The following is a 14386-nucleotide window of genomic DNA, read 5'->3' as shown; positions in this document are numbered from 1 at the left end:
GGGCTCTGGTAAGTATTGGGGGGGGGGGGGGTTGGGGGGGCTGCTGCATACTGTTTTTTTTTTTTTTTTTTTTTTTTTTTTTTTATCTTAAAGTGGTTGTCAAGCCACTATCTCATCTTTATATTATCCCCTCTGTCAGATAAAAAGCTGCATCCTAGTGCCTGTGCTTTATTGAAAAGAAAAGATTTCTACCTGTTTTAATAGCATCTCCCAGCGATCACATGACTCCAGGCTCTCAGCTCTCCCTGTGTGATATCTCCAGTGGGCAGGGCCGAGATTCCCTTGCTGATGTCAGCCAGGGAGGAGCGGAGAGCCTGGGGTCATGTGATCACTGAAAGACACTGTTAAAACGAGTAGAAATCTTTTATTAAAAAAAAATCAGGGGCACTAGAACAGGCTTTTTATGTGACGGAGGGGATGATATACAGATCAAGTTAATTTTGAAGCAGCAGGGAGAGGAGCATATCAGCGAAAGTGAGAGATGGGAGGGGAGGAGGACACAGGAGAGCTGCAGATGGCAGTGGATGACGGAGGCACGTACACTGACAACGTGTCGGGACTCAGCCGCCTTGATATATCGGAGTCGCCGTACAGAGGGAAGGGTCGAAAATGGCAGGATCAGCCAGGCATTTCAGGTGATACAGGGGGCCAAAATACACAGCACAAGCACTGTGCTGTATAACATGTTTTAAAGGAACAGGGTCTTTCTTGGCCCCAAAAAAACAAAAAAAAAAAAAAAAACGTTTAATGCATTGAGATAAAAAAAAAAATAAACACCTGCTTTTACAAGGTGATCTTACCACACCAAACACGGAAGCAGATCTGTGTTGGCATGGTCAGTTTGCATATCAGTGCTTCCCTCTTAGGAGTTACAGGACAACGTGCCAACGTTGGGCGTGCCTGTGTTTTCCATAGATGGTTTAAACACCACCCCGTGCCCCATCCAGCCCTGCTGTGGTGTTTTAACCTAGTACATTGTTCTGTACACTCTTGCAGACAGCCACACCTCCTGGCCTGCCCTGAGCGATTTTATTAAGTACAGATACTTATGTGGCGCCGTCAATTTATGAAGCGCTTTACGTATACATTGTACATTCACATCAGTTCCTGTCCTCCAAGGAGCTTACAATCAAAGGTCCCTAACTCACATTCATACATACACATACCAGGGCCAATTTATTAACCTACCAGCATGTCTTTGGAGTGTGGGAGGAAACCGGAGTACCCGAAGGAAACCCACGCAGGCACAGGGAGAACATGCAAACTCCAGGCCGGTAGTGCCCTGGTTGGGATTCAAACCGATGACCCTTGCTGTTGCTCGGTGGAAGTGCTAACCACTGTATTCATAACACAGTGACAGGGAGTGTCTATATGGATGACAGTCAAATAGCTCCACCTACTTTATTAAATGCACCCAGGTCCCCAAGGAGCTTCTGGTAGATGCAACCTCAACAAAAGTCACCAAGCCTAATTTTGAATCTCTACCTATTATTCTAGTGAGTTTGTGTGAAAGCGAGGAACCTAGAGGTCACGTGACCTGCAGTTAAAGTGTGGTGATAAAGGTATTTTTGAAGCATTTTGATTTGACACATTTTTTTGCTCTTTGTTGATGGTGCCGATACTTTACAGAAAGTTTAACCGCTTTATCTCCGGAAGATTTACCCCCCACCCTTTTTCTTGACCAGGCCATCTTTTGTGGCACTGCACTACTTTAACTGACAATTGCGCAGTTGTAAAATTAATGTCTGCACACACACACACACACACACACACACAGCTTTCTTTTTGTGGTATTTGATCACCTCCTGTGTTTTTGTTTATAGAGCAAATAAGGACAATTTTGAAAAAAAAAAAAAAAATTTATTTTTTTTTCTTTCTGTTATAAAACCCATCCAATAAAAACATGTAAGTAAAATCAAATTTCTTCATCAATTTAGGCTAATATGTGTCTTGTTCCATATTTTTGGTAAAAAAGAAAACAAAAAACAAGTGTATATTAATTGGTCTACAAACTATGGGATATTTTTATGGAATTTTTACTTTTACTAGTAATGGCAGCGATCAGCAACCTATAGCAGCACTGCGATTTTTTTGTGGTGTACAATCGCAACCAGTGACACTAATGCCCCGTACACACGGTCGGATTTTCCGATGGAAAATGTACGATCGGAGCGTGTTGTCGGAAATTCCGACCATGTGTGGGCTCCATCGGACATTTTCCATCGGATTTTCCGACACACAAAGTTGGAGAGCAGGAGATAAAATTTTCCGACAACAAAATCCGTTGTCGGAAATTCCGATCGTGTGTACACAAATCCGACGGACAAAGTGCCACGCATGCTCAGAATAAATAAAGAGATGAAAGCTATTGGCCACTGCCCCGTTTATAGTCCCGACGTACGTGTTTTACGTCACCGCGTTTAAAACGATCGGATTATCCGACAACTTTGTGTGACCGTGTGTATGCAAGACAAGTTTGAGCCAACATACGTCAGGAAAAAATCCTAGGATTTTGTTGTCGGAATGTCCGAACAAAGTCCGACCGTGTGTACGGGGCATAATGCTCCGTTCCCATCTAGGCGTTGCTATTTTACAGGTGGTTTTTTTTCGGCTGTTTGCAGCATTTTTGTACAGGAATTTTGCAGTTCAAAAGGTCACCAATGTAAATGCAGTAAAATGCCTGTAATCTGCCAAAAAGAAAAAAGAAACTTTTTGCGATGGGCATTTTGCTTTAGGCGACAGAACGCTCCCAGATGTGAACAGGGGCCATTGAAATGAATGGGAATTGTTTTGTTGGGCGTTTTTAAAGCTTGGGCTTTGAGCAGAAAAAACGCCTAGATGTGAACGGAGCCTAAAACAATGATCAATGCTAAAAATATGCACTGTCACTGTATTAATACTGGCTGGGACGGGCATTTAAAGGGTTAATTGTGTGCCTAGCTTGGGTTTTATTAGTGTGGGAGGTGCTTTTACTAGAAGCCCATTCGCAGAGACACAGGATCCATGTCTTCCCTAATGACAGAACAGCAATCCTGCCTTTGTGCCTTAAATCATCGGCGGGTCCCAGGGGACATAGAGTCCGCGGTACCCACCTAATGGCTCCCACTGTGAATAATCACAGCGAGAGCAAGCCACAGCCACCTACCCGGAAGTGCAAGTGTGTGTGTATATATAATCTATCTCCTGCGCACAGTGGCCGCCCTATGGCTGTAAACCTGCCACAGGGCGGTCGGTAAGTGGTTAATGCAGTTCTGTAATCATTAATACATCATGAATTGCATTTTAATTTGGCCCTCTTCACTACCTGAGCTGGTATCAGCCTTGCAGTCCCTCTACAGCAGAGCTTAAACTGAGTGAGGGAGAAGGAGCCAATCATTTGCTCTGCAGGTTTCATGTGCATGATACTGATAGGAGGAGAGAGAACAGAGCGACTGAAATGTGTGCTCGTGAGTCTGCTGCTTCTGCTGTCCTGTCGCAGGCAGGGGGAGAGACGAGACCTGTGTGTATTACTGAACTCCAGCAGCGACCAATTGGGTCTCCTGACATGCCAGACATGTGCTGTGTGACAGAGATGTGTCAGTCTAAGGACTGGATGGACAGAATTACAGATCCTTTGTTGGGTAAAACCTATGCATTTCAAATGTATGTATTTAGCAGTTTGCCTGGAGTTCATCCTTTTTAACATTTTGTATTTCTGATTTCTGTCAACAGATTGAGGAGCTGGGCTCCGAGGGGAAGGTGGAGGAGGCGCAGGGAATGATGAAACTTGTAGAACAGTTGAAAGAAGAGCGTGAACTTCTCAAGTCTTCCACATCGGTGAGTTCTGGAAGACACAGCCGCTCCCGTTGTCTGCTTTTCTGAGAGGGCCGAGATGTTCTGATTTTTTTTGGGGTCCTGTATGATTGTCAGTAATCTGCCTCTTGACTGTGATTTAACATTGAAGCTTCCAGTCCATTGTAAGACCTAAAAAGAAGAACTCCGGTTTTCAGAGTCGTGTAGTTCAAAGTAATTATGTGCTTTACGCTTCCTCCAGGTTTTCAATGGGGTTTAAAGTGGTTGTAAACCTAGTTCACAAACAGGGGAAGGAACAGCGCTGAACAGACATATATAAAAAAAAAAGATCCTCAGGTACAAGACAATAACACTTTATTCCATTGGAAGTGAAGATAATCACCAAAGCATACAGGAGTCTGAGAACGGTCATACAAAGACCTGGATGAAGAGCTGACAGTACCTGGAGCCACATAGATGTCACAGGGGTGAGAACGCTGAGCCGTGGAGCCGGAGATAACAGGAACACCACTGGCAGAGGGGCCTGACCAGAACCGTAGGGCAAGGGGTCCGATGGAGAAGGAGCCAGAACTGTACGGGCCGGTAACCAACGGGCGCTCGGACAGGTTCTTCGGGATAACCTGAAAAGGGGGAGTTACCCCGAAACATGTAGTTCCTCCTGTCAGCAGTGTGTTGGGTCCTCTTTGCTTTTCTGGCACCAGCGATTTCTGATCGGTCTCAGCAGCAGGGTAGTTTCTGGACCTCCTTGTCTGACTTCCGCCAGGCTGTGATGTTCCTTCTGAGCATCGGACGCAGTCCAAGCTGCTGTTTGGTTACCGGTTCCTACAGTTGTGGCTCCCTCTCCATCGGACCCCTTGCCCTACGGTTCTGGTCGGGCCCCTCTGCCAGTGGCGCTACTGTTACCTCCTGCTCCACGGCTCAGCGTTTTCTCCCCTGAGCCCCTGTGACATCCATGTGGCTCCAGGTACTGTCGGCTCTAAATCCAGGTCCCTGTATGACTGTTTTCAGACTGCTGTATGCTCTAGTGATTATCTTCACTTCCAATAGAATAAAGTGTTATTGTCTTGTACCTGAGGATCTACTCCCCCCCCCCCTCTCATCTCTATCTATCTATCTATCTATCTATCTATCTATCTATCTATCTATCTATCTATCGTCTCTGTTGTTCAGGGCTGTTCTTTCCCCTGTTTGTTTGCTTCCATCTCATTGGTCTATGAGTTCAGGACAGCAGCGGCCACAGCTCCATTCATTCTCTATTTACTTGGGATTTTGTCTATGCGCCTGGATGTTTGTTTTAGTAAACCCTTTTACACCACTTTTACCTACAGGTAAGCCTATAATAAGGCTTACCTGTAGGTACTGTAAATATCTCCTAAACCTACTTGGTTTAGGAGATATTTACCATATATACGCTAGCGCTGACGTCATTGGCACATACATGCGCTGTGAAGAAATGGCCCTCCCATGCCGATTCTTCACTAGCAAGTGCCATGACTGACGGCTCCCACGACTCCGGCCAGTCACAGAGCCAGATTTCAAAGAGGAGCATTTTACATGTCCTGCAACTTTGGGTCCTAAGTTGCACAAGGTGTGAAAGGAGCCTCCTTCAGCAGTTTCTTTTTTTTTTTCTTCTATACATTAATAAGGACCTATCAGGAAAAGACAACCGCTGGGTGAAGTGGGGATATCTCACCACTGGGGTTCAGGAGAAATAGAAATCGGACAAATGATAAAGCTGGTCATCTGCCTCACATGATTTTTTCCACATATGAGCTCTTTTTTTTTTTTTTTTTATTCTGCACTGATCTGACAGATCCCTTTTTTTTTAAAATTTTTTGCATATTAGCCCTGAGCTCCTTTTTTTGGTTTATCTCTCCTAACATAAAATGTTTTCTTAACTTTTGCAGACAATTGAGAGTTTTGCAGCCCAGGAGAAGCAGATGGAGGTGTGTGAAGTGTGCGGTGCCTTTTTAATCGTCGGAGATGCTCAATCCCGAGTGGACGATCACCTCATGGGGAAACAGCACATGGGTTATGCCAAAATTAAGAGCACTGTGGAGGAATTGAAGGTATGTCTATGATAATGATACACGCAGCATGACTCCCCTGGCTATGCAATGTGCTCTTTGAGGTGTCTTAACTTCATTGAAAAGACCTAAAAGTTAGCAGCTACATTATTTGCGCCTGTTGACTTACTACTTGCCACCTGCCTACAGTCAATTTACTGCATGCAGGCAGCACAGCTAGGCCGGACAACATACCTGTACTTCACTGTCTTGCCTCCAAGTTTTCAGCGTGTGCCCCAGCCCCCAACCTGTGCTGTGATTGAACACGGCACAAGCTTGACAGCTGATTTCAGCCAATGATTTTGGCTGAAGTTAGCTGATCGGCTGTGGCTAATCACACACAGTTTGTGTTTACAAAAAACAGTGTAATGTGAACAGCCACCGGGCTTTTTCTTCTCCCTGCAACGCAGGGAGAAAAACAGCTAGATGGTAAAATAAAAGCAGCACACGTTATACATTGCTAGGCACATGATTAACCCCCTTGATTGCCCCTAGATCAGGGATCCTCAAACTACGGCCTTCCAGCTGTTGCGGAACTACACATCCCATGAAGCATTGTAAAACTGACATTCAGACTTGACTAGGCATGATGGGAATTGTAGTTCCTGAAAAACTGGAAGTCCATAGTTTGAACACCCCTGCCCTAGATGTTAACCCCTTCTGAGTCAGTGTCGTTAGTACAGTGTTAGTGTAAAAAAAAAATGTAACTATTGCAGAATATACAGAGCCTCATGCTACATAACTAAGCTCATTTCATGCTGAATAAATAAAATTATTAATATTTCTTAAATAGAAAACTATCTTTTAGATATAATTTTTTTTTTTTTTACTCCAAAATCATTTTATTAAAATAAATTTGATAAAAAAATGTTGCTTTAAATAAATAAAAAAGATCGTAATTTTTTTTTTTTAAATCAATGATTTTTATCCACCCTGCTTATATGGTAAACAGACAAAAAAAAAAAAAAGCAATCAAACTATTTTGCACTACGTGGTTGAAGGTAAAGCTAAAGGAAATTAAATAAGAAAATTGTATAATGTATGACCAGCTTTAGTTTAACCACTTCAGCCCTGGAAGGATTTGCCCCCCTTAATTTACCAGGCCATTTTTTTAGCAATACGGCACTGCGTCGCTTTAATTGACAATTGCGCGGTCGTGCGGCGCTATACCCAAACGAAATTGACGTCCTTTTTTCCCACAAATAGAGCTTTCTTTTGGTGGTATTTGCTCACCTCCTGCGGTTTTTATTTTTTGCGCTATAAACAGAGTGACAATTTAGAAAAAAAGAATATATAAAATTAAAAAAAAAACATATGTATTATTATTTTTGGTTAAAAAAAACAAAAAAAACGCAATAGGCGTATATTGATTGGTTTGCGCAAAGCTTATTGCGTCTACAAACTATGGGATAGATTTAGGGACTTTTTATTTTTAATTTTTTTTTTTTTTTAATTGTTTTTACTAGTAATGGCGACGATCTGCGATTATTTTATTTATTTTTTTTTTTCGGGATTGCGACAGACAAATCTGACCCCAAATGACATTTTTGGGGGACCAGTGACATTATTAGATTGATCAGTGCATTTTTATAGCACTGATCAGTGTAAAAATGACACTAGCAGGGAAGGGCTTAAAGGGGTGATCAAGAGGTTAAATGTGTTCCCTCAGTGTGTCCGGACTGGCTGGGACATGACAGAGATCACGGTTTCCGATCACTGGGAACAGTAGATCTACTGTCATGTCATGTCTCCTGTCAGAATGGGGACCCGCCTTGTTTACAAATGCAGATCCCCCATTCTGCCTCTGTATACCGCGATTTGCACAGGAGAGCTGACCTGCCGCCATGTAACGACGGCGGCTGGTCAGCAAGCGAGTTAATGAAGGCCAACTGAATCCCAAAATAAGGGTTTGATTTATTTACAAATGGGGATTTACATAAATTCTAATAACATTGGAAAGGACAGAGGGTAAAGGAAACAAGGGTGGCAGGGTGAGGGGAAGAACTCCTACTTTTAGACTATCATAATTGTTGCATTCAAAATCTTTCTTATTTCGGCGTGTAATAATGGTATATTTTTGTTTTCCAAAGGAAAAATTAAGAAAAAAATCAGTAGAACCTGAGCGGGAACCGGATCGGTTAAGGAAAGAACGAGACGAAAAAGATAAAGATAAAGACAAAGAAAGAGAGCGAGAGAGGGAAGAGAGGGAAAAGAAGAGGAAACGAGATGAGGAGGAGAAAGAGAAGGAAAAGGAGAAGGAGAGAGAGAGAGAAAAAGAGAGGACCCGTGAGAGAGAGAAGCGCAAAAGAAGCCGTTCACGTAGCCGAAATTCCAGCAAAACATCGGACAGACGAGTTAGCCGGTCTCGTGAGCATAAGAGGTCCCGGAGTCGGGAAAGGAAGAGAAGCAGGTATACTGAGAGGAATGGGCTCTTCACCTTCTCTCCTTGAGGGGAGGGGGGACAGTCACCACACCTTTACTTTGAAAATAGAAACCTTCCAGCAGTGGATGATCAGCACTTCGCATCCCCCTTCTTTTTTTTTTTTTTTTCCTTCTTTCCTTATTGTGACCATGTAACTTTAACTGCTTGCCGCCTGCCCACTGTCAAATGATGGCGGGGCGGTGCGACTTTTGTTCTGGGACGGTGTCCCAGAACGGCCACTCTCGCACGCCCATTGTGGCCACGCCGTGTTGCTAGGATGCAGGATGCACCCATAATTAAACAGATTTGTCAGTTATGGCAGAGTCACTGCTAAAATCAGCAATGCATTGAAGGCACTATGTACAGAGTGGTGGAGTGGTCACTCAGGACATAGTTCATTGCTCTGCTGCGTGAGAGCTCCTACCATCAGCCTCTCTGCCCCCCTCAATCAGATAAATGAGAGGCTTTTTAGGGGACCTCAAATTTAAACATAGGTTGGGAGGGGAGATACTACAGAGTGTCATTCTGGGCTGCTAACATCACAGAACTATGAACCTTAGTGTGCTGTCTTCTTGTGGTAAGAGTATAGTGACACTGCTGTGTTCTTCTGCCCCCTTGTGGACAAAGTTGTGTACTGTAGAGGTACTCCCTGTTGCTGCTTCTGTGCATCCTAGGGTTATTGTTCCCTGCAGCTTCCTCTATGCTAGGGGTTTTATTCTTTACAGCTGCCTCTGTATACCCCTGGGTTCACAGAGGCAGCCCTATGGGTACTCCCTTTCACTGTCTCTCTGTACCATAGAGGTATTCCCTGCAGCTGGGTTTGTATCCATGGGGTATTTCCTGCAGTTGCATTTTATTTACCCAAGGGGCATTCTCTGTAGTTGCCTCATTGTAAGCAACAGTATATCTGCGTGAGTGATTAAATGCCACCAAAAGAAAGCTCTATCTGTTTAAAAAAAAAAAAAAAGAAGAAAATATAAAAATTTCATTTGGGTACAGTTTTTTTTGCATGACCGCATAATGGTCATTCACAGTGTGACAGCGCTGAATCAGTGCCCTGTATTGAAGTGGTTAAAGTGCAGTTATTTTTAACGTAAAGGCGGCTGTCATTAACCGCTTCAATACTAGGCACTTTCACCCCCTTCCTCCCCCAGGCCAGTTTTCAGCTTTTAGCGCTTTTGCACTTTGACAATTGTCATGCAATACTGTTCCCATATGAAATTTTTCTTTTTTTCACAGAAATAGAGCTTTCTTTTGGTGGTATTTAATCACCACTGGGGTTTTTTCTTTTTTGCTGAAGACCGAAAATGTTGGGGGGGGGGGGGGGGGGATAATTTTTCATAGTTTGTTATAAAATTTTGCAAACAGGTAATTTTCCTCCTGCACTGATGGGCTTTGTTTCTGTCAGTAAATATTGTAAGTATGTAATTTTTCTCCTTCACTAAAGCAGGCACTAACTGGTGTCAATGAGGGGGGCTAATTGGTGTTACTGATGGGTCTGCTCTGATCAGTACCATGATTACCTGTACAGGTCTCCCCTGGGAGGAGATGCCGCTTATTGGCTCTCCTCAGTGTGAGGCGATGAGAGCTGATAAACAGCATTTCTGTGTTTACATGTGACCCGCTGTGATTTGGACACAGCCGATCACTTGGGTAAAGAGCCGCGTCATCGGCTCTTTACCAAGCGCGACCGCTGCGGGCTTGCGAGAGCGGTGACACTGGGGTGACGTCATGCGATGTCCCAGAAAGAGAGGGGATCCTGCCCGCCGTCCTTTTACTACATGGTGGGAGAAGGTTAAACTACTATGTATAAAAGGAGATACTATATGTTTAACCACTTACGGACCGCCTGCCGTCGTTTTACGTTGCTACTTTGAAGAGGAATATCATTGGTATGGCAGCAGCTAGCTACCATAACCCCGGTATCCACTTCTTCAGCGGGCGGTCTGCCTCAAGAGAAAAGTGGTCTCTGCGCCAGATTCGCCACGAGATCACTTTTATCGGTGGTGGGAGAGGGGCCCCCCCCTTCTCGCCGCACTCTGGTGCTCTCCACCACTTACTGTGGCCGTTGGTAGCAGCGGAGGTGATCTGGTCCTGTTAGATATGGAGATGAGTGAGGGGGAATAGAGCCCCCACCCGTCCCCATATCATTGCAGGGCGGAAGCGATGTCAAATCGTTACTTCCTTGACCTATTCATGTTGCCCCAATCATTGCTGTCCAGGGTAGTGTCTGCCTTGGTTGGCTCCATTTCTTTCTCGGACCATGCTTCGGTTCTCTTGGACTTTGACTTGTTACCTCCTGTCCCCAAACAGTGGATGTGGAAACTTAATGATTCCCTGGTCCAGACCCCAGAGGTGGTGGAAAAGGTGTCCAGAGAATTGAGGAACGTTTTCTCCTCCAATGTAGAGCCAGCTAGTCAGCCGCACCCATCCTCAGAGGGGAAAATCATCAGAGCACAAAGCCATAAGGGATTACCTGCAAAAGTCAGAAATGCCACGTCTGTTGAGGAGTTGGCAGCATTGGAGGCCCTGCTTTCCATTGCGGAAGTGACCCGGGCGTTAGCCCGAATGCAATCCGGCAAGGCCCTGGGCCCGGACGGATATTCCCTCTTATACTACAAGACCTTTGGGGATCTCTTGACTCCACATTTCCTTACGACGTATAATGCCGTGGGGGAGGGGGCCATCCTCCCGGAGGACACATTACAGGCCTACTTCACAGTGATCCCGAAGGAGGGCAAGGATCCTCTCCTTTGCCAGAATTATCGTCCGATTTCGCTCCTTAATGTGGATCTTAAAATCCTCACCAAAGTCTTCTCACTACGCTTAATAGATTTGATCCCTCAATTGGTCCACTCTGACCAAGTGGGATTTGTACCCACGAGAGAGGCTCGGGACAACACTACAAAGGCGATTAACCTGGTTAATCCAGTGCTGCTTTTTTCGACTGATGCTGAAAAGGCGTTCGACAGAGTGAACTGGCCCTTCCTGTTCGAGACCCTTCATTGCGTGGGGTTAGGCCAACGGATGATGAACTAGATGCAAGCCATCTACTCTCAGCCGAAGGCCCAAGTGAAGGTCCTCATCCTTCGGGATAGCTAATGGGACGAGACGGGTGCCCCCTGTCCCCTTTAATTTTTATCCTGACCCTGGAACCCTTCCTTCGGTCAGTCAGGGAGAACCCAAACATCATGGGCTTTCGCTTGGATGACGCGCTGTCCCCAAAATTCGCGGCGTTTGCGGGTGACCACTTATTCTTTGTATCCAACCCTCGGGTGTCTGTCCCTAACCTCCTACAAGAATTGAAGACATATGGGGGTACTAGCATGTTTCAAAATCTATTACCAGAAATCGGAGGTGCTAAACATCTCCATGTCGGACTCCATGGCTGTGCTACTATAGTCTGATTTTTTTTTTTCCTTCAAATGGGCAAAATTACATATCAAATACCTGGGCATCCTTTTGCCGAGTAGGACGGAGGATATTTTCTCCCTCAATTTCCCTCCTCTGTTGATGGCCATTAACATTAAAAGACCAAGTCCTGGGAGCACGGCCTGTTCTCCTGGTTCGGTCGGTGCGGCATAGTAAAAAGGAACATTATGCCTCGGTTGTTATACCACCTGCAGGCCCTCCTTGTCCGGATCCCAAGTTCCTTTCTCAAATCGGTAAACCGTGTTATTTCCTATTTTTCCTCTGGGCCCAGAAATACCATAGGTTGGCCCAGCCTATTCTGCGACTGCCAAAAGCGGTAGACGGCATGGCCTTGCTGGATGCCAACATGTACCATATGGCTTGCCATTTGACATGAGTCCTGGACTGGTGTCGCCATGGTCCCCCGAAACATTTAGTTCAGGTGGAACCACTCCTGGCAGGGGTCCAGCTGGATGCGTTGCCTTTGAGGCAAATTCTTCTGGCACCAAGGATTTTAGACCGCCCCACTGTGGGTGAAACATGGTGGATTGCCCAAAAAGCCTTTTGCGACTTCTCTATCATGCCCACTCCCTCTCTGCTCACCCTGGTGGTGGGGAACCCAGCCTTCAGTCCAGGACCCGTTGACCCCAGATTCCAGGATCTAAAGGAGCTTCAGAGACACCATGCCCGTCATGTCCTCACAAATGGACAGTGGATGACCAGGCAACAAATCATGGATGACCAACCCTTGGTGGGTCTCTCCTTCTGGCAAAAACTCCAATTAGCCAATTTTGTGGGCTCTCTACCTTCCCCAGAACCCTTCCGGAAGAGACTCGCTGCCTTCGAGCTATTGTGCCTGGAAAAGTCCCCTATACGCCATGTGGTCTCACAGACTTACCAACTGCTATTGGCGCACCTCCCCCCACCCCAAACTTCAAACCTCCCTATGTATCTAAGTCAGGGCAGGAATTGGGACTTCAATTCATGGAGAGGCAAGTGGAGAGACTTATTCTCTTCTCTAGTAAAACTTTGCTTTGTGCCAACCACCATGAGGCCGGATATAAGGTGCTAAGGTGGTAATACACACACCGGTGAGGATCCGTAGGATGTTCCCTCAGAGCACAGACAAGTGCTGGAGGTGTTGGGAGGAACCTCCATATCTTCTGGTCTTGTCGCCTCTTGCTCCCTTACTGGACTGAGGTCCACTGCATTGTTCAGAAATTCACAGATCGAGAGTTGCCTTTCACCCCCCCGCGTTCTCTCTTTCATACCACACATGAGGTATTGCTGCGATCGTTAGAGCCAGAGCAATAATTCAATAATTCTAGCCGTAGACCTCCTCTGTAACTCAAAACATGCAAGCTGTAGAATTTTTTTTTTTTTAAACATCGCCTATGGAGATTTTTAAGGGTAGAAGTTTTTGTCGCCATTCCACGAGCGTGCGCAATTTTGAAGCGTTACATGTTGGGTGTCAATTTACTCAACGCTACATTATCTTTCACAATATCAAAAAAAAAAATGGGCTAACTTTACTGTTTTTTTTTTTATTTTTTAATTTTATTAAAAAAAAAAAAAAAAGTCCGCTTGTAAGACCGCTGCACAAAGTATTGCAACAGCCGCCATTTTATTCTCTAGGGTGTTAGAACCCCCAAACATTTTAGATTTGTTTTTTTTTCTAGCAAAAAAACAGTTTTTAACTTGTAAACACCAAATCTCAGAAAGAGGCTCGGTCCTTAAGTAGTTAATGTAAACAAGCCTGTGTTTTTTGCTAAATTTTTTTTTTTTTTTTCTTGAAATTTCTCTTTATTGAAAATTTTCCTTGACAGTACAAAACAGGGCCATTGGGGCATACCCCGGCCAACCGGTGCACATAGTCATGTGCATAACATAGTACTAATAACAGATTATCTGAAAGCTACATATTCTTAACTAAACAAAACACAATCGCTGCTCAGCTAACACATGGTAGGATTTTGATGTGAGATATTGTTTCTTGGGTGTTTTTTGCTAAATTCTAACGAAGATCTTGAATCTTACAAGGAATTGATAGAGAGTGAAAAATGACTAAAATGAAAAAATGTGATTTGAGTTGTTGAAAGGTGATGTGATCTTTGCCAAGTCATTGGTTACTTCATCTCAGATGATTGGCATTTATATTGAGGTGTAGATGCTGATTGACAAGCTCTGCCTGCATGGCAATGGTAACAGATAATTTTGCTGATGATCACGAATGTGATGCCAAGGCACTGCTCACATGGTTAACTGCTAGAGGTAGCACAGGGTGCTTTTATATTCTATAATTGTATTTTCTCCTATTCCCTCCTTGTACAGGAGTAGAGAGCATCAGAGAAGCCGCAGTCACAATCGGACAGAAAGGAAACAACACCGATCACGCAGCAGAGACAAGCGAAGGTCAAAGAGCAAGGAACGCAAGTCTTACAAACACAGGAGTCGGAGCCGAGAACGCGAGCGCATATCCAAGGAGAAAGGTTTGTCCTTCTTTTTCTTGTAGGCCTCTTTCACATGGCTGGTTGTTTACCTGTGCCCATCGGATTCCAGCAATAAGAATCAGCGGATTCTTGAGGCATGCCGGGTGACAGCGGCTGCTGCTATTCACATGTAGCCACATATAGAGGATAGCTGCAGATTAGGGACAGATGTCCAAACCTGGATACAGCTGATTTTCCAGGCTCAG

The 14386-nt window shown here is 44.7% G+C and overlaps 1 protein-coding gene across 2 annotated transcripts in view; it reads left to right on the top strand.

Moving 5' to 3' along the window:
* LUC7L3 (LUC7 like 3 pre-mRNA splicing factor) overlaps positions 1 to 14386 on the top strand; it is a 39983-nt gene that overhangs the window by 14296 nt on the left and 11301 nt on the right. For both annotated transcript variants that reach the window (XM_073606802.1, XM_073606801.1), the window contains exons 6-9: positions 3712 to 3816; positions 5700 to 5861; positions 7949 to 8268; positions 14023 to 14180. In XM_073606802.1, coding sequence (XP_073462903.1) covers positions 3712 to 3816; positions 5700 to 5861; positions 7949 to 8268; positions 14023 to 14180 — 745 coding nt within the window. The remainder of the gene's footprint in view (positions 1 to 3711; positions 3817 to 5699; positions 5862 to 7948; positions 8269 to 14022; positions 14181 to 14386) is intronic.

Source organism: Aquarana catesbeiana, linkage group LG12 (genome assembly GCF_042186555.1).
Source record: "Aquarana catesbeiana isolate 2022-GZ linkage group LG12, ASM4218655v1, whole genome shotgun sequence".
Taxonomy (NCBI): domain Eukaryota; kingdom Metazoa; phylum Chordata; class Amphibia; order Anura; family Ranidae; genus Aquarana; species Aquarana catesbeiana.
This window is presented reverse-complemented; position numbering and strand designations above follow the sequence as displayed.